General features: G+C 35.5%; 1 protein-coding gene across 1 annotated transcript in view; it reads right to left on the reverse strand.

Moving 5' to 3' along the window:
- Positions 1–26,219, reverse strand: part of SLC5A7 (solute carrier family 5 member 7) — a 42,222-nt gene that overhangs the window by 6,288 nt on the left and 9,715 nt on the right. Inside the window, exons 4-8 of the mRNA XM_043995221.1 lie at positions 24,489–24,644; positions 17,450–17,598; positions 7,497–7,640; positions 3,653–3,806; positions 848–1,065 (exon numbers count right to left, since the gene is read on the reverse strand). Of these exons, the coding sequence (XP_043851156.1) occupies positions 848–1,065; positions 3,653–3,806; positions 7,497–7,640; positions 17,450–17,598; positions 24,489–24,644 (821 nt within the window). The remainder of the gene's footprint in view (positions 1–847; positions 1,066–3,652; positions 3,807–7,496; positions 7,641–17,449; positions 17,599–24,488; positions 24,645–26,219) is intronic.

Genomic DNA, 26,219 nt, shown 5'->3' on the forward strand with positions numbered 1-26,219 from the left:
TTATTCATGCCACAAGCTTCTTAAGAATAGGGGTTTGTCAGGGGCAGCTAGGTGGCACAGTAGATAGAGCACTGGCCCTGGATTCAGAAGGACCTGAGTTCAAATACGGCCTCAGACACTTGACACTTACTAGCTGTGTGACCCTAGGCAAGTCACTTAACCCCAATTGCCTCACCAAAAAATAAATAAATAAACAAAATTTCGCAAAAAAAAAAAAAGAAAAAGAAAAAGAAAAGAAAAGAGGGCAGCTAGATGGCGCAGTGGTTAAAGCACCGGCCCTGGAGTCAGGAGTACCTGAGTTCAAATCTGGCCTCAGAAACTTAACACTTACTAGCTGTGTGACCCTGGGCAAGTCACTTAACCCCCATTGCCCCGCAAAAAAAAAAAAAAAAGAATAGGGGTTTGTGGTTAATTTTCTTATTGTATCCCCATTGCCTAGCACAGTGCCTCACACAAACTGTAATAAATGTTTGTTGCTTAAAACAAATTTATCTAATTGAGATGAATTATTGAATCTAACTTCAGGTTGCATTGACTAAGGTACTTGGTCATTTGCCTAATGGGATGCTCCTAAGCATCCTTGTAGAAATAAAGTGAAAACCAAACTAAAAGAATATTTGTACCCAGATTTTGCTGTACAGGGTAATGAGCTTATATTCATTCAACTGGTTTGTCTCTATCAATACCAATACTAAAAATTAGACACATTATGGTTTGCATTTACATAATGATTCAACTTCAATAGGATAATGTCCCAACTTATTTTATACCCTTAAATGAAACAGGGATCACATGTTTCTCCCTAGGGAAAAGAGAGACAGAATGATTATTTTAAATTAGTACTCACATTTTGTCTAAATGACAGTTGGTAGATATTTCGAGCAAACATTGAACTTGCTGATAGGATTGAAGAATCTGCAGATGACATTACAGCAGCTGATACTGCACCGAGGCCAAAGAAAGAAATGTAGACTGGACAGAGGTACTGTAGCACGATGGGTAAAATCATATCTGCTTCCTGCCTTTCTATGGGCTCTGGAAGACCATATGTAGTCTTATTCCAATCTGTTGGATTAAAATTTGTAAAAGTCAGATAAAGAATTCATTCAAATCATGAGCATAAAGAACTGGAAAACAAAGTAGAGAGGATTCTCCCCCTATCTCCTGACAAAATTTCTTCACTTTATAAATAAGGAAACTAAATCCCAGTAAAATCAAGTGACTTATCCAAGGTCTAAAGGACAATAAAAGAGACAGAACAGGAATTCAAATAGAGACCTTTAGTTTCAAGTCCCACATTGTATTAAGGATGTGGAAAGGCTGAGGAATATGAAAGGGAGGGACATTATGAAGGCAAAAAGTCTCAAGTTCATGTCATATGAAGATTGGTTAAAGGAATATGTTTGTTTAACCTAGAGAAGAGAAGACTTGGGAGAGGAGCAAAGAACATGATAGCTGTCTTCAAGTTTTGAAAGATTAGGACATTAAAAAGTTATTAAATTAGTTTTGTTTGTTTACAGAAGGCAGGCAATCTAGGAGAAATGGGTGGAATTTGGGAAGGGAAAAATTTAAGCTTAGTTTAAGAAAATATTTAATGACAATTAGAATTGTCCAAAAACCAAATGGACTGCCTTGGGAAGGAATGAGTTCTTCTTCACTGTACATCTTTAAACAAAGCCCAAATGGTCACTTGTCTGGTGTTTTATAGAGCTAATTCTTTTCTGCATAAGATTTGGACTATATGACCCTTCTACCACTTAATTTCAATGATCCCTGAGAATATATGTTACAAGTGATGGGTCAATTGGCAGTTGTGTCCTTCAATGCTTTGGGGGGGGAAATATTGAGAGGATTTAATATGCATGCCTTATTTAAAATGGGACTAAAACAATTAAGGTCTTTTAAAAGCTGGTACTTTGTAAAGGTTATTTTTTCTGTGTCTTGTTGTATTACTTTTCCACCTTCCCATAAGAGTGAACTGGGACCTTTGAACCTGGAGTATCCAGTTCTATGGGATTCATAAGCATTCTTGAATCAAACTGGTCTAAGGAGCATATGTAATTCCCAAAGTTCCAAGAATATATGCATTTTCCTATAGAATATTCTTCTCTAATAATTATCATGGAAGTTTATAAAATGTATCTCAGATTCCCTGAAAAGTGATTTGGACTATTTGACTCATGAAAGCCATAAAGGTAACATCTTTTGGGCCCATTAAAAAGTTTTTAAATCTCTTTTATTTTTATATCGTCGTCACTTCTTTGTATACCTCCTTCTACTTCCTTGTAACAACAAAAGAAAAAAAACAGTTAAGTAAATGCACTTGGTATAGTTGTATCTGATAAGAAATAGCCAATATTTTTTTGTTTGTTTTTTTGTGGGGCAATGAAGGTTAAGTGACTTGCCCAGGGTCACACAGCTAGTAAGTGTCAAGCGACTGAGGCCAGATTTGAACTGAGGTCTTCCTCATTCTGGTGCTTTGTCCACTTCATCACCTAGCTGCCCTGCTATACTATAAAAAATAAAACATTCTAGGAGTTCCTCATTTCTCTACCAAGAGGAAATTGATATTTGATATTATCAGTTCTCTTGGATCATTATTGGTTTTTCCAGTCAGGCTTTAGTTTAGTGATTGTTGTCCCTACATTGTATCATTCTGCATGTGATACATTTACTGCTGAATATTTCACTTTGCATTAGTTGATAAACTCTTCCAGCTTTTTCTGATTTCCTCATATTTGCCATTTTTAAGGTTATTCTTCAATTGATCAACATAATTTTTGTTTCCAGTCCACAAAAAGTGCTGCTACAAACATTTTGGCACATTTTATATCTTTATTTAAAATTTTGCCCTCTTTGGGAAAAAAAGTAGTGCTAGTTTGATCCTTGGGTCGAAGTATATGAATAGTTTGGTCATATTTCTTGAAAAATTCCAAATGGTCATATTAAATGGTTAGACCAACCGACAGCTCCAATAATAGGGGACCTCTATTTTCTATACCCTTTACAATGCTGTCTGTTCTTTCTCTTTTTGTCAAGTTTAGCAATTTCCAGGGTTTGAGGTGAATTCATGGAGTTGTTTTATATTTAAATTCTGTAATTATTAGTAATTTAGAATAAGATTATATATAGTCAGTTACAGTTTGCAAGTTTTCCTTTGACAATTGTTCATATATTTTCACTTACCTGTTTGGGAATGATTCAGTATTACATAATCTCTCTCTCTCTCTCTCTTTCTCTCTCTCTCTCTCTCTCTCTCTGTATCTTAGATATAATTTTATCAGTAATATTTGATGTGAATATTTTCCCAATCAATACCTTTTTCTTCTTGTTTATCTTGATTGCTTTACTCTGTGTGACTGTGATTTTTCACTTTGTATGACTAAAATGATCTATTTTATCCTTTGTGGGTGAAAGTATCACCTATTTGGTTAAGAATTCATTATTTCATCATAGTTGTGAGGGGTATTGCCTTCCATTCTCAGGTCACATATCCATTTGGAGATTATAGTAATTTGATGCATGGTTCATTTTATACCAAATAAATTCAACTGTTGGAAACCAATATCCAACTCAACCAAATAACATGAGGTTTCAAGTCTTTATATGTATTAGTGACCATGGTTTTGGCAGTAATAAGATAAAACTTTACCTGTTGATGCTCCAATTGCACCAATAAGTATAGCAGGCAAAGCCATCACTAGGCACCCAAAAGCTGCAAGGAAGGATAGAACCTGAGCATATGTTGCTGAAGATGATGACAGAACTCGTTGAAAATAGGCTTGCCATGGAATCCCTCCCATAATCTGCAAATAAATCAAACGTTTCTCTTATTCTTAGTCTGAAAACCCTGATAGAAATAACAGCTACACTATAATTCTTTATAATCCAATTATGACTCTATTTCCAAAGTATGAATGACTATTGTACTAGAGTCAGTGAATAGGAAATCCTCAGCTTATATATGGTTAATTGCCAGAAATGGAGTACAGATTTTGATTCTTATTAAAACTGGGATTTCAATAATTTGCATGCATAAACACAATTGGATTCTGTGGAAATTTTTCTAGATCATAAACCAGCCAAGATATAATTTATAAGTTCATTGTTGATTAGATTATAGCACATCTCAATCTTAGCAAGGGGCCAGGAATGCCTCCCTAAATGGAAGGTGCTAATTGAAAATGGGACTAATAGAAGAGAGACTGTAACCTTTTCCATTGCACAATATCTATCATCAAGAAATTTGGTACTAATACAAATTTTTGATGAGTGATAGAGAATATTGTAAAAGAAGAAATTGAAAATCAAAAGTCATCACTCCCCAGCACTGCTAATGGGAAAGTGAACCACTTACTAGCTGGCAAAGTACTCTAATCCAGGGTTTATACCTATAGGGGAGATATGAATATCAATAAAATATAGCCTGATAAAGGCATGTGTGTTCTGAGATCTGGGGTTTCATCAATGTGGGGAATTCTTGGTGCAGAAACACTTTTCACCAATTCAGAATGGCAATTTTTGGCAACTTTCAGTTGTGGTGAATGCCTAGGACACTGAAAGGTTAAATGACATAACCATGGTTATAAAGGTGGTACAAGCCTGAGGTGGAACTTGAACTGGGTTCTTCCTCACTCCCAAACTGTCCCTCTACCTATGATATTGGCCTTTTTGAAAACATAAAGGTAGTTCTATTCTTTTTATTTGGACAATATTTCTCTCTCACACTTTCTCCACAGTTATACTTATATATTTATATATATATATATATATATACACACACACATACATATATTTATACATATATATATATGTGCATAGTTCTGTGTATGTGTGTATACATAGCTGTTTGCCTATTGTCTCCCCCATTCGCTTTGAGTTCCTTGAAGACAGGGACATTTTTTGGTCTTTCTTTTTATTCCCCAGTGCATAAGCCAGTATCTGAAACATAGTAGGTACTTGATAAATGATTGTTGATTAACTGACTGATTATACCAGCTTCTCCTCATCCTTGTTGCTATGGTACACTGATCTCCACATCATCCTCCCATTTTTAATGAGTAAAATACAATCTGATTGATGTTCTTTGTCCATAATTCATCTTTTGCCATCTTCAGCACTTTCAAAATTCATTGTGATGACCCCTCTAGCAAATTGATTTACCAGGTTTTCTACTTCCGTAACTCCAGTTACCTCCTTTTCCACCATAAATCACCTACTTTTCATTCTAATTATAGGGAATCCTTTCTTGGATTTGCATTAGTTCCAAGAACCAGAATTCTAAAATTACTCTCTCCAACCAGTCCTTTTCTTCTATTTCTCTCATTCTCCCATAGCTACAATAGCCAGTTCTTCATCTTTACTGTGTCTTTTTGTCCCCTGAGTTATTCTATTTCTCCAAGCCATCTCCCCCAATCTGGCTTTGTTTTCCTTTAAATCCAGCCTTTATCCTCTGGTTTGTTGTTCTGTCTCATTAGATATGCTAAAACTTCTAGATTTCCTGACTTTACATAGTCCTTAATCTATGAATTTTTATTCCTTAGTAACTCTGACATCTGATTTCTCCTTTCCTGCTCAATGAATGTGAAACATCCCTGGTATACAATTTTGCTTATTGTGTCCATTATGAATTAATGGTATTTAACTTCAGTTGGGGATCTTGCTAATATTTTAAAATATTTCAGTTCTACCCTTATTGCTAGCTCATTTCATTACCGGTAGAGAATCTGTTTCCAAATCTTTTATTCTTCCAACAAAACCCATCAATAAGCTCCATACTTACATCAGCTGGTCTTTTCTTGTACTTTATTGAGAATCAAATCACAAGAATATTAGTTACTAGGGGATTCAAGTGCCCATGCCATACATAAAAGAAATCCCTACTCCAACATAGCTTTCAAATGATCAGTTGGCTCCTGTTTTAAAAGACCTCCAAGATCTCTTAAGTCAGGTATTACACTTTTTTAAATAATTTCTTTAATTGTTAAGAAGGTTTTTTTTCCCTCTTAACATCTAGCTTCAATCTGTTTCTTTGAAATTTCCATCCACTGGTTGACTTTCTGGAGTCAAACAGAATAAATTTAACATTTATATGGCAGCCCTTCAAGTACCTGAAGACAGTTATTATGTCCACACACACACACACACACACACACACACACACACTCCCTCAGCCCAAGTCTTCTTTTCTCCAGGCTAAACAGGCCCAGTTCCTTTAAGCAGACTGAATACAACTCATGTAACCTTCCTTAGTTTCCATTTTATATTATTCAGACTCCTTAGTACCTCAATAGCCTTCCCTTTGGTCACAAAAGAGACTTTTCTACTTCTTACTTTGTATACTTATCTAGGAGGTTTCCTCCTGCTTTCCATGAGACTTTATTTCTTCAAACTTTTCCTCTGCCTTGGGTCCTTCCTATCAACTTTAATGGAATTACAGAATATTAAAGTTGGAAGAAATATTAGAATACATCTAGTCCAATTTGAACATGAACAAGAATCCCTCACTATTCCCTAACCTCTCTTGAAAATTCTTCTCCCTCATGCCAGAGAATTTTGAAAAAAACATATTAATATAGTTATGTTGCTCTTCTTGCTAAAACAAAAAAAAGTTAACTCTCTCCCTCAAAAAAACAAACCAAAAAAAAAAACCTTCAATAGCTCCCTATTGCCTTTTAAGTAGATTTATCTCCTTTGCCTGGTATTTAAGACCTAGTGCCACTCTGTCTTCCACTCATCTCATGCTACTCCCGTCCATGCCCTTTATGCTCAAGCCAAACTAAAATTCTCTGTCTTTTTTAAACACATTTTTATTGTCTCACCTCATTACCTTTGCTTAGGCTATTTCCTACATCTGAAATGCCCCCTATCCTGAGAAGCAACATCATTTTTACAAACTTTTATGTTGTTCAAAAGTTATCTTCATGTTTTTGCTCATTGAAGAATTTTGTACAATCCTAATAAAAGTATACGAGACACCTTGTTAAAGGAAAGCTTTTAAAACTATGCGTGTTCTATGGGGTCAAATGCTTTTTTTGTAAGGAAAAATAATTAACACTAATATCTTATTTTCCTAAACCTCTAAGATGGGAAAATAATTGGCAGTGTGCCTTATGGTACCTCTTAAATCATAACATGTAGACAGCTGCCTATTTCATGTATGCATAAGAAGAGCCCAGTCTCAGAGCCAAAGTTATTACCCTTGTATATGACCTTGCTTTCTAACTTTAGCATCAGTCAACTCCATCAACAAGCCAAGATTTGCTTTTCATTATTGTCACCATGCTGCCACATACATTTGATGCTTCATTGAAAATGAAAGGACTCCCTGGGCTTACTTGGCTCATCTGACAGAATGTGACAGAATGTGGGTTTTCCTGGCCCACCTGACACCTGGTTTAGTTAGGGACTTTTAGTCAGTCATTGTCTGTGTCAAAATATGAAGATTTACTACATGACAAACCAGATGTTTTATTCATGAGTAAGATATCACTTACCAGTAAAAGAAAATTATCTATCCAAGTGTAGACTTCATTTGCTTTAAGAGACCCCAACCATGGCTCTTGGAAAAGTTTATGCACAGCAGTGTACCCAATGTCTGCAACAGCATGATGTGACATCGCAAATGGCACACTGATCCACTGTAACAAAAAAATTAACATTCTAACATTATATTCAGATTTTAATAGTTCAAGGCAAAGCCAAGATGGTGGAGTAGAAGTAGCAACTTGGTCAAACTCTCCTGACATTCTTCTCCGAACAACTTTAAAATACCACCTCCAATTGAATTCTGGAATAGTAATATAAACAAAAGGTTGAGGTAACTTTTGTCTTGCCCAAGATAACTTAGGTGGTTGGCAGTATAAGTCTATAGGATATAGTTGGGATAAGCAGTGGTATGCACCAGTGGCAGGCTTTGTAGGTAATTGAAATAGCAGCAGTAGTAGTTTCAGGAACTTTCATTCCAGAGGTTGGACAATTGGTCAGAAAGAGATAATAAGGGACACTGAGCTGGAGCTGGGTGCAAGGCCTTATTGCACTGCTCATACATACTTCTGGGTTTCAGTTCTAGGGTGTAGAGGAGCACCTGTAATTTTTTGCCATAGGGAAGCAAGGGCCCTTCCTGGGTAAAGACCAGAACAGAGACCTGTAAAGCAGGGATTATAGCTCTCCCCAGATCCAACCACCTTGGAAACACTGAAAATTTACAGATTCCCAGAATAAGTTTTGAAAAAGCAGCAAAAGAAAAACTGAAGCTTGGGACAATGCTGCTCCCCACACCCCACAACAATAAATAGGCTGGAAAATGAGTGAACAACAAAGAACCTGACCATTAAAAGCTACTGTGATGACAGAGAATATTAAGACACAACTTAGATGAAGATAACAATGTGAACAGAGGTATAAGGAAAGCTTCAAAGCAAAAAAAAAATGCAATTTGGACACAACAAGAATTCCTGGAGGAGCAAAAGAAAGAAATAAGTCGTAGAGGAAAAATTGGGAAAATGGGAATGGTTCAAGAAAACTATGAAGTGAGACATATTTTCACAATAGCTTTGTATGAATGGCATGAAAGAATGAAGAAAATAACACTTTAAAAAACAGAACTGGCCATATAGTAAAATGAAGCACAAAAATCCACTGAGAAAAAGAACTCCTTAAAATGCATAATTGATCAAATGGAAAAAGTAGTATAAAAGCTCACTGAAAAAAAAGTAATTCTTTAAAAATTAGAATTGGGCAAGTGGAAGGTCATGATTCCATGAGACATTAAGAAACAATAAACCTAAGTCAAGAGGATGAAAAAAATAGAAGAAAATGTGAAATATCTCCTTGGAAAAACAACCGACCTGTAAAAAAAAAAAAAGATCTAGGCGAGAAAATTTATTACCTGAAATTTCAAAACTACCTGAACTACCTGAAAGCCAAGTTATAAAAGAACCTAAACATCATATTGCAAGAAATTATCAAGGAAAAATTATCAGGAGGTAAAATAGAAATGGAAAGAATACACTTGTTACTTCTTGAAAGAGATCTCCCAAATGAAACTCCTAGTAATATTTTAGCTGAATTTCAGAATTCCCAAGACAAGGAGAAACTATTGCAAGTAAGCATTAAGCAACCATTCAGATAGGATAGAGCTTAGGATCATATAATATTTAGCAGATTCCATGTTAAAATTAGTGGTGGGCTTGTTATGTTATATTACATGTCAAAGGAGTTAAGATTACAACCAAGAATAACCTACCCAGAAAACACTGAGTAGAATCCTATGGAGGAAAAAAATGGATATTCCTGATGAAAAAGTCAGAGATGAATAGAAAATCTGACATTGAAGTGCAAGACTCAAAAGAAACATAAAATGATAAATTTGAAAGAGAAATCACAAGGCACTTAATAAGATTAAAATGTTTATATTCCTACATGACAAGATGATACATGTAACTCCTAATGACTTTATCATTTAGAAGGAGTCCATATAAAGAACATGGATATGAGTCAATAATGTTGGTATGATCTCAAAGACATGAAGGGTTGAGAAAGAAGGATGCTGTGGGAAAAGTGGGAAAGAAGAGGAAAAATTGTGGCATGCAAAGAAGATATTTTACAGTGGAGCGGAATTTGGTTGGTAACACAAAACACACTCATTGGAATTACTTCAAAGAGGGAAGAAAATACATACATACACACAGAAACTCAGATAGGGATAGAAATCAATCTTACCCAATAAGGAAGTAGTAAGGGAAAGGGATAGGAGAACCAGGGAGGATAAAAATGAGAGTGGATTAAAGGGAGGCAGTGGTTAGAAGTAAAACAGACTTTTGAGGAGGGACAGAATAAAAAGAGAAGGATAAAGATCTTAATGGTTAAAAATATTCAAGAGTCAACCGGAACAATCAAAATTTTAAAAGGAACTTCAACTCCTGGTTCTAAATGAAACCCGCCTATCCCTGAATGAGATCTTGTTTTTCATTACCTTATCCAAAGGTAATGAAATCCCTTACCTATCCCCCATCCCCTCCAACAACTGGGTAAGGTGAAGAGGTTGGCATACTCCTTGCCTTGCAATGTTGTTCCTTTCATTCTGTTACCATTGTTAACAATATCTCCTCTTTTGATATCCATAGAGGTAGACTGGACAATTAATGGGGATGATGAAGAAAAGGTCCAACTATTATGGTATTCCTGCCTTATCTGACAAAGGTACTGACAGATAATTAGGCTGGAAGGGAGATTACAAAGCTGACTACTGTTTAGCTTGTAAGCAGATTGTAAGAGAAAATAGCAACAGAGTTTTATTGCTAGAAAGGATCGCAGAGGCCGTCTTGCACAAGACTGTCATTTTTCAGTTAAAGTGACTGAGATGAAGTAGCTATTCTCAATGATCCATGGTGTCTTTTCTAGTCAAAACATTTACCTTTTTGATCCTAAGTAATCAATCCTTAAAAATACATCCCTGGCTAATGGGATAGCTAAACCTTTGTTAAAGATTAATGAAAAATTATTGGGAATAGAAAAATTATTTTAGGACTGGAGAATGGAAAATGCCTTGAATTTCCTACAAAAGGAAGAACTTGAAGAAGGAGTCTTCAAACTATAGATGGGAATTTGTTCCTTGCAAAATTCAGAATATAAATAAATAATTCTTAAAAATTTATTTATTTATTTATTTTTGGTGGGACAATTGGGGTTAAGTGACTTGCCCAGGGTCACACAGCTAGTAAGTGTCAAGTGTCTGAGGCCAGATTTGAACTCAGGTCCTCCTGAATCCAGAGCCGGTTCTTTATCCATTGCACTACCTAGATGCCCCTATAATATAAATTATTGATAAACATTTAGAAAGAGAAGTTAAATTCATTTAATGCCAGGATGAACTCATCAAGAACAGGACATGCCAGGCTAACTTCAATTCCTCCCTCCCTCCCTTCCTACTTCCCTTTCCCCCTTCCTTCCTTCCTTCCTTCCTTCCTTCCTTCCTTCCTTCCTTCCTTCCTTCCTTCCTTCCTTCCTTCCTTCCTTCCTTCCTTCCTTCCTTCCTCCTTCCTTCCTTCCTTCCTTCCTTCCTTCCTTCCTTCCTTCCTTCCTTCCTTCCTTTCTTCCTTCCTTCCTTCCTTCCTTCTTTCCTTCCTTCCTTCCCTCCTTCCTTTTCTGATGTGGGTTCTACATTGATGGATAACAATAATATTGTAAAAACTGCAAATATTGCAAAACTTTTGACAAAGTCTTATATAATATTCTTATATATGAGATGCAGGCATGTGATCAATATGCACCTATACGTGGATTTGGAAGTGATTGAATCACTACATTCAAAAGCAGCTTCTAATGGAATAATATTAACCTTGAAAGAAGGTTATAATGGAGTCTTTGGTCTTTCAATACCAAAAACTGTAAACATGTTTTGCAAGAAGGAATTAATAGAATACTTATAAAATTTTCAGAAGAAATCAACCTGGGAGTGATAGCTAGCATATTAGATATCAATTAGGATCCAAAAGGATCTCAACAGACCATTTCAAAAGCCCAAATGTTTCTTTGATTCTTTCTTAGTTTCTTAACTTGCCAAATAAAATGATCATTTTCATATACATTGCAGGAGGAGAGGATTGTACATGAAAATGTTAATCAATGTTATGTAGAGTTTACTTTACTTTGAAAGAAGATGTTGAATTTTGTATTTAATTTTCAGTGCTGCCCTGCTTCTTTGTGATTCATTTTCATCTTCTTACTGTTCTCTCCTCATTTTTGGTGGAGAGGGAAGGTATTCCTATACTTTCTCATTCTCCTGTTACCCATTCCAAATTGAAAAAAAAATAATTCCCATATGGTCCATGTCCCCAAACTTATAACATTCTACATCTTGAGGCCATCCATCCCATCTCTATCAGGGGGTTGGTCACATATCATTGATGTTCTAGAATCATATCTGATTGTTATATTGATGAGAGTTTTTAAGTCTTTCAAAGTTGCTTTTCTTTATGTTGTTGTTATTATGCAAATTGTTCTGCTTCTTATCCCTTCATTCTGCATCATTTCATGTATGTTTTCCAGAGTTTCTCTGAAATTGTTTTATCATTTTTATGGTATAATAATATTCATATATATATATACACACACACACACACTATGGATATATTATGTATGTGTGTATATGTTTATGTATGTATATATGTATACATGTATATACACACACACACATAATTTATTTAGCCATTTCCCAATTGATGGGCATCTTCTTAATTTCTAATTCTTTTGCATTACAAAAAGATATTCAGCAAATGTTTTTGTACATAAAAGCCTTTTTGCTTTCTCTTTGAGCTTTTTGGAGTATAGAATCAATAGTGGGTTTGCTAGGCCAAAGTATGCATAATTTAGATATTTTTGGACATAGTTCCAAATTGCCTTTCATCAGGCTACACCAATTCACAAGTCTTATAATAGTAGATTAATGTTCAAAAGTTCAAATGTAAAGAGAAAAAAACAACTGATTAATATAAATATCAAAGTTGACACTTGGTCAACTGTATAACTACCAGATGAGGAAAGCAAGGCTAGACAAGAGATTGTGTAGAAATAAAAAGATCAATGTTCAGTGGACTATGAACCAATTATCAGTCAAAAATATGGCATGGAGGCCAAAAATGTTGATAATATTAGACAGCATCAATAGATACATGGTCTCATTATGGATGGAGGTGATATTTTCACTATACTATGGTAAGGTATTATCTGGAATATTGTGTTCACTACTGAGCACCACATTTTGGGAAGGACATTGAAAAACTGAAGCCTGTATAGGAGACAAGGATGAGCAGCGTATTGAGCAGATTACAGATCCAAGGGGTTCCCAACCAAAGGACTGATTGAAACAACAGAAATACAGAACATGGAGAAGAGATTGGGGTGAAGGGGAATGTTAATTTTCTTCAAGTATTTCAAAAGCTGTGATGTAGGAGATGCACTAGACTTCTGCATGGTTTCAGAATGAAGAACTAGGAGCAATGAGGTGAAGTTGCAAAGAGCCAGATTTTAGTAAAAAAAAAAAATCTTCCTAAAAATTAGAGTTGTTCAAATTTTGGATGGACCATTTGAGGGAGTTACATGTTTCTTAGGCTACCCTAATCCATGAACAAACTCATTTAGATCCTACTATTCTCATTAGTTATCATTTTATCTCTTTATTGACCTTCTAAGCCAGATTCCTCAAAACAGTTGTCTACACTCATTGTCTCCACTGCTTCACTTTTCTTCTTAACCCTGAATGCAATCTAGCTGCTTGACCTCATCACTTAACTGAAATAGCTCTCTCCAAAGTTGTAATGTTCTCTTCATTTTCAACATTTTTGACTTCTCTGTAGCATTTAACACTGATGACTGTCATTTCTTTTTGGATAGTCTCTCCTTTCAAGTTTTTGTCACACATTCTTCTGGGTCCCTTCTTAACAGTCTGATTATTCCTTCAGAGCCTCCTTTGTGGGCTCACCTATTATGTAAACATGCAATAATTGTAGTTATCTCCTAAAGCTTTGTCCTAGTAACCCTTTTTTTCTCTTTACACTCTCTCACTCAGTATCTTATTCCATGGGGTTCTGAATGTAGATAATTTCCAGATCTCTGTATCCAGCCCCAGTCACAACCTTGCCTTCCAAATCAATATCCTCATGTATATATATATATATATATATATATATATATATATATATATATATATTTTAGTGAGGCAATTGGGGTTAAGTGACTTGCCCAGGGTCACACAGCTAGTAAGTGTTAAGTGTCTGAAGCCGGATTTGAACTCAGGTACTCCTGAATTCAGGGCCAATGCTTTATCCACTGCGCCACCTAGCTGCCCCTCCTCATATATTTTTGACATATAAACTTGCATGTTCTGTAGGCATTCCAGACTCAATATATCTAAAGCAAAACTCATTACCTTTTCTCCAAAAGTTAACTCTTTGGAATTTCCTTAATACTATCAAGGGTACCGATTCTTCCCAGGCACCTCAATTAGCAATCTCTTTATCATCCTTGTCTCCTTATTTTTACTCCAATGTTCAATCATTTGCTAAATATCCTTTCTATCTCCATAACATTTCTTATATATGTCCTCTACTTTCCATTTATACAGCTGTTATCTTAATCCAGGCACTCACCACCTCATACCTGGACTAAAACCTTTCTATTTGTTCTCTATATCTCAACATAGCCACCAAAGTGATTCTCCTCAAGTGAAAGTGTAACTGTCAACCAAGTACTCAGTAAACTCTAGCAGCTCCCTATTACTTCTAGGAACAAAACCAAATTCCTATATTTGGCATTTAAAATGTTTTACAAAGTAGCCCCTTCCTAAATTTCAAGTCTTCTTACTTATTACTCCCCTCTACACACTCTGAGGTTTAGCCATATTGGTTCTTTTCTATTCTGCACATATACATGTGTATATATGTATATGTATGTGTTTTTATGTGTATATATATAAAACATGTATATATATATATATACTTATATGTGTGCATATATCTATACATATACACAGATATAATCTCCATTTCCCATTTCCATGTCTTTGCACTGACTGTGTCAACCTCTCTCTATCTTTGAATATCCTTAGTTTATTTGAAGGCTCAGTTCAAGTAGCCTTTCCTGATCCATCCAGATGCCTGTGCCCTCTCTCCTAAGATTCCCTTGTATTCAATTTGTGTATATCTATATATCTCCCCCTATTAGCGTATAAACACCTTCAGGGTTTGACCTGTTTTATTTTGTGTATGTATCCCTAGTTCTTTAAAAAGGGCTTAATAGATTATTGTTTAAAAACTGATCTCCATATAACTTGAGGTTTTCTAGCATGGGATGGATTAACTTGATTTATCAACAAATCTTTACAGTAGATTCCTCTTCAGGCATAAATTTGATAAAATGACTTCTTAGGTGCTTTACAACTCTGTGATTTTTTTGATTATTATTATTTTTTTTGTAGGGCAATGGGGATAAAGTGACTTTCCCAGGATCATAAAGGTAGTAAGTGTCAAGTGTCTGAAGCCGAATTTGAACTCAGGTACTCCTGAATCCAGGGCCGGTGCTTTATCCACTGCGCCACCTAACTGCCCTTATATATACAATTTGATTACAGTACCCTGTTACTTCTTGTGAATACATCTGCTTTATTTAAATTCAGATTTCTTTGCTCTGATATTTTTCTGATGTAATCATTTAATTTATGTAGCTATATGTTCTAAGCTCCTTTGTTCTTACAAATATTGCCAGCATCAATGCAGACATATAGAATTACCAAGCTAGGCCCACTTCAGACATCCTCTAGAAAGATATATTAATTTTAAATCTGTATTTTTTCCTTTGTGGTTTGAGAGTTTATGCTAGTGGTGGGTGAAAGCCTGGATTTTTCAAGAGAGTTTATTTGTTGTTGCCATTAAAATATAAATAAAAGATGGGGGTAGCTAGGTAACGCAGTAAATAAAGTACCCGCCCTGGATTCAGGAGGACTTGACTTCAAATCCAGCCTCAGACACTTCACATTTACTAGCTGTGTGACCCTGGGCAAGTCACTTAACCCTCATTGCCCTGCAAATATATATGTATGTATGTATATATATACACACACATACATATACACTCACACACACATATGTGTGTGTATATATATGTGTGTGTGTGTGTATATACATACATACATATACACATATACACACACACACACACGTATATATATATATATATATATATATATATATATATATATATATATATATATATATGAGAACTTGAACAATGTAAAGCATCTTAAGGCCAATATAAAACCCCATTGAGCAAAAATCTCAAGAATACAAATAAAATCTATAGTGATGGAATAGAGGACATTATAAAACTTATGAGTTCTTGTATGTGACAATAAAAGGATAATGATGAAAGAATAAATCCATCCCTAGGCTCCAAGATTGATTTTAGCCTTTAGTTTCAACATCCCTCCATCAAGCCTATACCTACTAGACTCACATTGATTTAAATTTCAGTTCCTTTCTTTTTCCCTTCAAAATACCTGGTATGACTACCAGTGCACAATAAAAAGTTTACAAGATGAGGAAGAAAAAGGAAAACAGTGTGGAAGAGTAGAAAGAGGACCCTGGTTCAAATTTTGCCTTTTATACTCCATGTGATCTTGGGAAACTCACTTAATCTCCTTGGGCCTCAGTTCGCACATCCCTAAAGGATTGTAAAGGTTGGCTTCTGAGATCCCTTCCAGCTATAGCTCTCTATACCTCTATGGTCTTATGAGAAGAAATGACCCTAAATAAGATTCACAGAGGACTATAACTGGGAAGACATGGGTAACAATCACACAGAAGTAGAAGTGAATTGATGGTAAGATAATTCCCATTGGTGTGATCACATATCCAAAGTATTGACATGTACTAGGGAAAACTGCTAATGAATTTAGGGTCTGACCTCTTAGCATGGTGTTTAAGTCTACTGATTTGTGTACTTAATCCTGGTGGCCTCATGGCACCTGCATGTGAACTGTTATTAAAATGATAATCATAATATTTAATTTTATTGCTCTAAAGTAATTTGAAAGCAATAAGCAGAATGTTTCTATGACAGAAAAACATACCTACCTATAGACCTGTTATACTTGTATTAATAATAATAACACATTAGGGCAGCTAGGTGGCACAGTGGATAAAGCACTAGCCTTGGATTCAGGGGGACCTGAGTTCAAATCGAGCCTCAGATAGTGGACACTAGCTGTGTGACCTTGGACAAGTCACTTAACCCTCACTGCCCCACACAAATTTAAAAAAATTCAAAAAAATTATAATAACACATTTACATTCAAAAACATTAATGAATCTTTTTAATACTCCTCAGAGAGATTAGTCCTATATTTACAGTGAGAGATACAAAGAAGAATATAAACATGTATTCATATGGTACAGATTTTTTTCCCTAAGCAACTCATATATAATGAATGATGCACTGAAACTCACAATGATCCTAAGATGTCACCTGAAATGCAAGGTACTTGCTTAAGAAAACCAAACAAGTAAGCAGGAGATTATATCTCTCAAATTCTGAAGATATTAACTCTCTCCCATGATCTAAGAATGTTTCACACCTAAGTCTGGGTCAGAGTCCATATGAGAGGAAAATAATCACTACAAATTGGTGTTACAAGATTGAAAAAAAATAGAATTTTGAAAATCCTAAGAAATTCTTGGGTATCAAATTAGGTTCACACCTTTGTTTCAATTTTGTTTTGTAAAATGATTGGAAATGGGTTGAATATTTCATGGCGAAAGAAAGCAGGAACGTTAAATGCTGTATTAATAACCATGTGCCAACATGATGGAAAATTACATATCATCTGACTTCTAGTTGACTTGTCATACAATATCACTATTTTAAAATTGGAAAAATAGTTGGCCAAACTCACCAATCCCAAGAAGATGCAGAAGAGTTGGACGACATCAGTGTAAGCAACTGAGTAGAGTCCACCCACCAGGGTATACAGAATTGCAATCAAGGCAGAAACAATAACTGAAATATTTATATTGATATCAATAATCACACTGATGGTTGCACCTGAAGGGAAAGAAAATACTATAATTGAAGTGTGATGAGTTTTACTTTCTTTTCAAGATCATGAGTGGGCAAAAGAGTTAAGTTAAAAAGACAATTAGATTTTATTTTATGTGAGATAGTTTCATAGAACCTAGAAAGAGAAGGGGGTTTAGAGAAAATCTAGTCATCTAGTCTAACCTCACATTATAGATGAGGAATTAAGAATCAAAACAAAGAAGTAACTTGTCCAAAGTAAAAAAAGAAGTTTGAGTCAGAATTCAAACCCAGGGCTTCTGACTCTAAATTCAATGTACTTTCTAATCCATTCTATTGAAGGAAAACTATTTTTCTGTAAAATGGGGATAATAATAGTGCCTACTTCCTAGAGACATTGTGAAGATAAAATGATTAACATATATAAAGTACTTTATAAACATTAAAATGCTATATAAATTCTAGCTATTATTATTATCACTGATATTTAAATAGAAGTTCTCTTAGAACCATTAATAATGTTATTTTGTTTTCCTTTCCTATTTGGGTTTTTTGGCAAAGTGACTTGCCCAGGGTCACATCGCTAGTAAATGCCTAAGGTCATATTTGAACTTAGGTCTTCCTGCCTCCAGGCCCACTGCTCTATCCACTGCCAGCTAGCAGCCCCTAAAAGGAGATCTCATACCAGTTGAATCATGGGTTCATCAGAGTATCAGGTTAAAGAGAATACCTCAACTGAAAGGAAGCTGAAAAAGCCAAAACAATACTAAATGACAAAGGAAAAAAATAACCTTAGTTTAAAAATTGGAAATTATTAAATTGATTTTTCTCATATCTTTGGTTTGATAACCTGCTTTGGGCTTTCATTGTATTTTCTGGCCATTTTTTTCATTGTATTTTTGTGGTGCTTGATTCTCTACCTCCTTTATAATTGTTCAATTATTTTTTCAAATTGATTCTGTAGAATAACCAGTTTGCATCTAACCATGGTCTTTTGGAATTAATTCTATTTGATTTCCACCATATTCCAGGAAATCTTACCCCTGTACCTTAATTATAAGATGACTTTATTATCCACAACTTGTCCTGAATATTTCAATCAATAGGTGAATCCACTATGAAGTCTCATTAGGAATTGCAATACCCCTCCATTTCTACTTTTGTCTACATATCTAAAAAAATATAGAAATGCTATAGAAGGCATCTAGGTACCTCTTTAGAAGCAGTTTGGTAGTATAGTAAATAGAATGCTGGGTCTAGAATTGGGATAGATGGCTAGGCCTCAAAATCAGCCTCAGACACATACTATCTATGTGATCATGCAGTAAACTGCTGTCTCAGTTTCTCACTAATAAAAATGAGGATAATAGCATCTTCTAGGTTACTGTGAAGATAAAATGATATAATATTTATAGTGCTGTATACATTCTAGGTATTTTAATTATTATTATGAAAATCATCAATAAAACAATTCCACTGATGGAGAATTTTTTATTTGTGATCTGCTGTGAGCATCGAGATGAAAACTTCTGTCTGTTCAGTATTTCTCATACATATAATGGTTAATTGTATGAGTGAGAAAAATGATTCACTATTTCATTGGTTCACTGAGCTACTTCAGAGTTTTTATCATTTACTGTATTCTCTTAACATTCTTAGAAATGTCGCTATCTTACACATGTGGTGTGAATATATTTTATAAAACAAAGTAGAGCCACCTTCAAGAGGGCTCTGCAAGCCCTCACACCAGAGGTGCTAGTCTTCCCTGGACATACCATACATCCCAAGATCTATATCTCACTAGGTTATAGTGAGGAAAGTATATTGTAAAGTGCTGTAGAAATGTGAATTATTTCTACTTACTAAACCATAAGCAATAATGTTATGGTAAGTGATAGCTATCAATCAAGTTGTTGAATTGATGGCTCTTCTAGTTATAAGTTAGGGCTGGAGCTGTGATTTCACTAGTACTGCAAACATGCAGGTGAGGAAACGCTTCTAGATAGGCACCTTCTCTGCCACTTATATACTCTTAGGGAGTTACCTAGAGCCAAGATAGATTACATGATTTGCCCAGGGTCAGTCATCCAGTATATATCAGAATCAGGACTTGAATCCAGGGCTTCCTGGCTCTGAGGCCAGCTCTCTATCTACTACTCCATGTACCTCTCTTTCAATTATTGAGGGACCATATTTCTGAGATGTTTCAATTATCCCTAGACTATAGATGGAGTGCTTTACATTTTCAAAATGTACTTTTAAAGCATTAGCTAATTAATTCTGTTCTCTCCCTTCCATGGTCTTGGCAAATAAATTGATCTTCATTCAGCAAGAGTGAACATTGTGTATTTTCTCCAAGCTCTCCATCCCACTCTTTCTTTCCCTGTCAGCTCAGCAGGTAGTTTGTTCTGGAAACCTAAAGGGTCTCATGATTAAATCATAGTGAATAGGCTCCCTGTTGCTCTTGAGCTAATGAGGGCAGGACAAGAAAGGAGCTGCACTTTTGCACACAATTCCATTACTAAGTGGGAGCAGCAGTGTTTGCTGAGCATCATTACCCAGCATAGGTAGGCAGCAGCACCAGCCATTACAGCTTCTTAAGGAATACAATTTTCTTTCCCATATTTGTTACCTTCTGTCTTACTCTCTGTCCCTCTCTCTGTCTCTGTCTCTCACTGTCTGTCACTCTGTCCGTGTCTGTGTCTCTGTCTTTGTTTTTTTGTCTGTCTCTGTCTTTTCATCTCTGTCTCTATCCTTCATAACTCCATACATTCGTACATTTCCAGTCTTTTAATACCTTATCCTCCTTCATGTGTACTCTGCCACTGAGTGACACTGGCCCCTTGCTGGTTCTCACACAGCACATTCCATCTCTGAGCATTTTCATTGGCTGTTCTCTATACCCAGAATGCTTGCTCTCCTCCTCATCTCCACCTCCTACCTTCCCTGGCTTCCTTCAAGTCCCAACTAAAGTCTCACCTTTTGCAAGTCCCAGTCCTACTTAATCTGATTGCCTTCCTTCTGAGGCCACTTGCCTCTAACTTATCTTATATTTAATTGTTTATACATGGATATTTGAATGTTATCTCACCCATTAGCCTCTCCATGGAAGTAGAGACCTTTTATTGACTTTCTTCATATCCCCAGCTCTTAGCATAGCTCCTAGCACATAGTAAGAACTCAACAAATGCTAGTCTACTGAATTGGTTTTGAATCCCACTTTGTGTTAAAATGGTATCTTTTTCCGGTGCCCCTGAACATCACCCCCTTCCAGTTAGCATATCACATAAGTTTACAAATAGCTAGTATAAGGTAACAATAGTAAGAAGTAAAATTACAAAAAGGAACCTAGAAGTCACTTGTAAACTGTCATATAAATTAAGGGAATACAACAGTTGCTTGTAAACTGTCTCGTAAATTAGAGGAGCATAGGAAACTATTTTCCTAGATTACTTAGACCACATCACGAGACTACATGCTAAATTAGGGGAAGCCAGTTAGGTTTTAATGTCAGGATCCTTTGGTCCTGCTAACTTCCTATAGTCTGTAAGACTCAGATAAGTTCCAAATATGCCTAGTAAAACCAGTAGAACATCATCTCAAGCATTATGCTAAGGAACTAACCCTAACATGTTGCTGATAATTTTGAGATGATGTAGATTTGTTAATGAACTAACCCTAAGGTGGCATGGATAAGTTAGTCTATCCTCCCCAAAACCTTCTAAAATCGAGACCCCAAATTTCTGCTTTCCCCAGGACTCATGGCCCCATGCTATTTAAATCCTCACAATTCCAATCTGTGGTTATGTAAGCTCTCTCTATGCTTCTCCTCCTCTTCATTCTCTTTCCCATGCTACCTATCTTCTTCCATCACTGCATCACTGCACTCTCTGTGGCTTATTCAAGTATGATTGAAGCATTACTTCTTACTGAAACATTCATTGCAAGTGTGAGTACACAAAAACACAAGTGTGTCTTCTCCTTGATTCAAAGGGACCACTTAGCAGTCCCATTCTATTAGTCATAAACAGTAAGCACCAAGACTAAGGCTTAAAGCCATTCATAGTAAGTTCTACACCTGAATAAGCTGGATGCAATTAATTCATAAAGCAAGAGTGTGGAACTGAACCATGAGTTCCCTTACAGGAGAGCTTTTTCTTTTATGTGGGTCACAGTAATAAATTCCATGAATTAATTGGCAATTCACATGTCTAAGACTGTGAGACTTTTATCAAATCATTAATCTTACTATATTACATTTCTCAACTATAAAATAAGAGGGCTGGACTAGGTGGTCTCTACATCTATGATCCTAGACATTCAAGAAAAACATGGGCAATCACCAGTTTTGGGTAGTTTAAGAGCATGTGGTGAGTATTTCAATTAGAAATTTTTGCAATTAGAAAGTCTTGGTTCATATCTTAACTCTGGCACTTACTAATTATGAAACTAGGATAAAGTCACTTAACCTTTCTAAGCCTCAGTGTCTCCAACTATAATATGGGAATATAAATATAGTACTCCTGTTATTAATTTCATAGAGTTGTGGGAAAATGTTTTGAAAATTTTAAATTGATTTAGAGTTTCCTGATTTTAAAACAATCAGGAAACTCTAAAAAACCAAGAAATCTTAATCTGAAGTCGGTTAACTTAAAACAACTTTTGATAATTATTTTAAATGTAATTGATTTACTATGTATACCTATATATCTTGTCTTATCCTTTTAAACACATTATAAAGTCTATAGATTTCACCATACTACCAAAGGCATTAAGCAGCTAGTGATAGAGTGGATAGAATGCTGGCCCTGAAGTAAAAAAGGCTTGTTTTCCTGAGTCCAAATCTGACCTCAGACACTTACTAGAGACCCTGTGTAAGTCATTTAACCCTGTTTGTCTTAGTTCCTCATCTGTAAAATGAGCTGAAGAAGGAAATGACAATCTACTCCATTGTTTTACAAAGCAAACTATAAATGGGATCATGAAGAGTTGGATACAACTGAAATGACTAACAAGAACCAAAGGGCTCTAACATACCAAAGAGAAAGAGATAGAGGGAGGGAGAAAGGGAGCAAGTAATGGAACGAGAGAGAGAGAGAGAGAGAGAGAGAGAGAGAGAGAGAGAGAACCAGCCTTTCTCTTGTCTAAAAGACCAGATGGTATCTCAAGGTCTCATCTCTATAGTTCAATGATTCAGAAACATGGCATAAGGATCATTGGACCAGTAAAGCATATTCTCCTGAGAATTTTAGTAATTTACTGGCAGCAATTTAGATATCAAAGAGAGTAGTTAAGAGGTAATTGAGAGCTAGCATGTTACAGTTACTGAGTTCCTTATCGACAGATAAAATTCCCCAAGGACCAAGAAACTTGCCAAATAAGATCTTACCAACCAGTTAATATTCTAGAGAAGTTGGGAGAATTCATTCTGGAGAACAACTTATAGAAATTCTTACATAATGTTTCCATGACTGATATTATTTCACTACTACCATAATACAATTTCACCTAATGCTGTTTTGGGGGGAGTGTGTAGAAACAATTATTGACATGAATTGGTGGCACATCTATCTTATCATCCATTTTTAAATGGTTTTTACTTATAATTCATTAAACAGGTATTGAAATTTGTCAATTCTTTGGGATGACTTCCTGCACTGCTTGGTTTCTGTTATGGGGTTAGGATTAAAATTTAAACTGCCCAGCTAAACTGAAACACAGACACACCTTGAGAAGAAAGAAAGATTAGCCTATTAAGCATGGCTATTGCCTGAGTGGCACCAAGAGGACAGAGATTACTCCAGAAGTCCTCTCATTCAATCCTTCACTCAAGCGTTCCCACCACAAAAGGGAACTTTCCATTGTCAGGTGGTGACCCCCATCAGGTCATCCCATCTACCATTTATAAAAGCTACAGCCTTTCTCTTGTTGGAGGAAATAGGTATCTCAGAGAACCATGTCTCCAGAACCATCTTCCCTAGTGACTACACTTGAGGTCTCCTTTCTCTAGTGCTTAAATAAAAGATTTTTTATTCTCATTGGCTTTGTGTGTGAGAGGGTGTAATTATTTAAAGAGAAATAACTAAGGACCCCTACCACTAATTCCGCCATGACAGTTTCCCTTCCTGATTGCTATTATTTACTGAACTTTCTTGTCAAGTATTGTAAACAGTTTCAATTCAATATAATTAAATTCAATAAACATTTATTAAACACCTATTATATACAAAGTATTGTTACAAAGTGCTTGGGAAACAAAGACAAAAAACAAATAGTTCCTAGTTTGCCTTCTACTGAGGTTTACTGATGCTATCAGTAGCAAGACTTGTCTTTTAAATAAGGACATAGAATTTGTAAGTTAAAAGCTCCAAAAATAAGAATACCATTTATTCTTTGTATTGTGCAGTGTCATATCTATCATTTTTGTGCCTGAGGCAGACAATTGTAAACATGCCTTCAAGTCAACTTATTAAGACAAATTTGTTTTGAACCATGGGGGAGAAAGCAGTGAAGAGACAAGGGAACACAAAGAGGGCATAGCGAAACTGCTGAAGTAATCAAGAGATCACTTGGAGGTGAGGCAGATAGCGGGAGCTTCCTATTTTAAGGAATTTTTCTTGTTAACTAGATGTTAAGCAAAATTAGGAGTAGAAGGAATAGAAAGGCTCAACACCCCAGGGGTAAAATTTCTGATTGTCCCAGCCCAACTATGGCTCTGGAGGTGCCTCTGGTTGAGAACCTCAGATACCACATACAAATGATCACATTAATCTTCACAATAGCTTTCAGGGGGAAACAGGGGAAAGGAAATGTTTGTATCATACAGAAGAAAAAAATGTGGTTTAAGAAGGTTAAATGATCTATATCCAAAGTCACCAATATAGTAAATAGTAGAGATTATTCTTTAGGTTCCTTACCCAAGGCAGAGAAAATAGCTGCAGCCCAGAACATTTCCCCCATTAGGGCAGGAATAAAAATGAGTCCACCCATGCGCTTCCCATAGAGTTGCTGAAATGGATCTAACATTGTCACATATCCTTTGGAACGCATGGGTTTTGCAAAAAACAGACCACCTAAAACCAAGAAACATAAACAATTTTAAATTTACTATGCAATTTTTATCTGCCATAATGCATTATATATATATGTATGTGTGCATATCTATACATACACATATATATTACATCTATATTTCAGATAGATAGATATAGATATGTTACATTACATCTCCAAAAAGTGTAATAATTTCCTAAAGGATTCCAATATTTTCTTAAAGAGTCATAAAATTGGGGATAGAGGAAAAATCAAGTGAAATTTAAAGGCACAGAAAGATAGTACAGCTGAAATCAAAGTCCAAAATAGTTGTTGCATAAAGTTTAATCTTAGGAATTTATCAATGGAAAAATAAAAGCAATTAAAGCTCTTCGTACTAAAATCACAGAACCCCATCCCATGCCAGTATCTTAAAGAAGTCTTCCAAAATGACTCAACAAAGAGCATCTGCATTTTTAGGGTATAATTTAGAAATTTTGTATGAGTTCAAAGTTCTAGTAGAAACTTAGTTTCAGTAAATGCAAGTCTTCAGAAGGATCTGAATCTTAACTCTGACACTCAGGCTATGCAACTAATGTGGTTAACTCAGGGCCCTGGGCAAATCTCTGAAACTACAAATTCAGGATAGTTGCAGTTATTTTATCTCTTACTATTATCTTCTTTCATTCTTGTTTCCCATTTATGTGTCCCTTGTGGAAATTATACACTAATTGTATAAAAACGTCATGTGTATTTGAAGATGATTTGATAATTCTAATTGTAAAAATACTAATGACCTATAGGTAGACTAAGCTTGAAAGAGGCAAAATAAGAGAGAAAATTCATTGAATCCTTACACTCTGTCATTATCTTAAAAGAAATTCTTGGAAACATTCTGTAACCAAATGATCAAATTGTGCATGCATTAAAACTCTGCGGCTCACAGTTCTGTGTAATAAATATTTTGCTTACATATTTTATAGTATATATTGTACTCCCTATATAAATATAATGTGGTGGTTAGAGAGCCAACTTTAGAGTCTAAAAGATTTGAATGAAAATTGAACCTTTGTCAAATACTGACTATGAGCATGGTAAAGTTATTCAATGTTTCCATGCCCCAGATAACTCTTTGGACGTACTAGTTCTGAATAGTTTCAGATATGCATTGGTAGAGGGTGTTTTCTCATTAGTAGTTTCCTTTATCAATGTAATCACATAGGTCTGGGCCCAAAACTCCCAATGCATACAGAGAAAGAAAAAGGAAAAGACTTCTGCAATGGTTATTATTACAACTCTTTCACAGTGAAATACATAACAATTAAAAAAATGTTTCCTTACACATCCATACTGGCAAAACAAAGTGGACCAAAATGCATTCCCCCCTGCAGATTATGGCATGTAATTTGGCATGTAATTTCTCTCTGTTACTCTCTGTCTACTCTGTCTCTCTACTTCCTCTTTCTGCTCTTCCCCTCCCGCCCTTTACCTCTCTCCTAACATTTTCATCTCTCCCTCCCTTTTCCTCTTCCTTTCCTTCTCCTTTCTGCCCTCTTTTTCTATGTATACACATGCATAGAGATAATATAAAATGTTTAACAGATACAGCAGTAGAA

Source organism: Dromiciops gliroides, chromosome 3 (genome assembly GCF_019393635.1).
Source record: "Dromiciops gliroides isolate mDroGli1 chromosome 3, mDroGli1.pri, whole genome shotgun sequence".
NCBI lineage: Eukaryota > Metazoa > Chordata > Mammalia > Microbiotheria > Microbiotheriidae > Dromiciops > Dromiciops gliroides.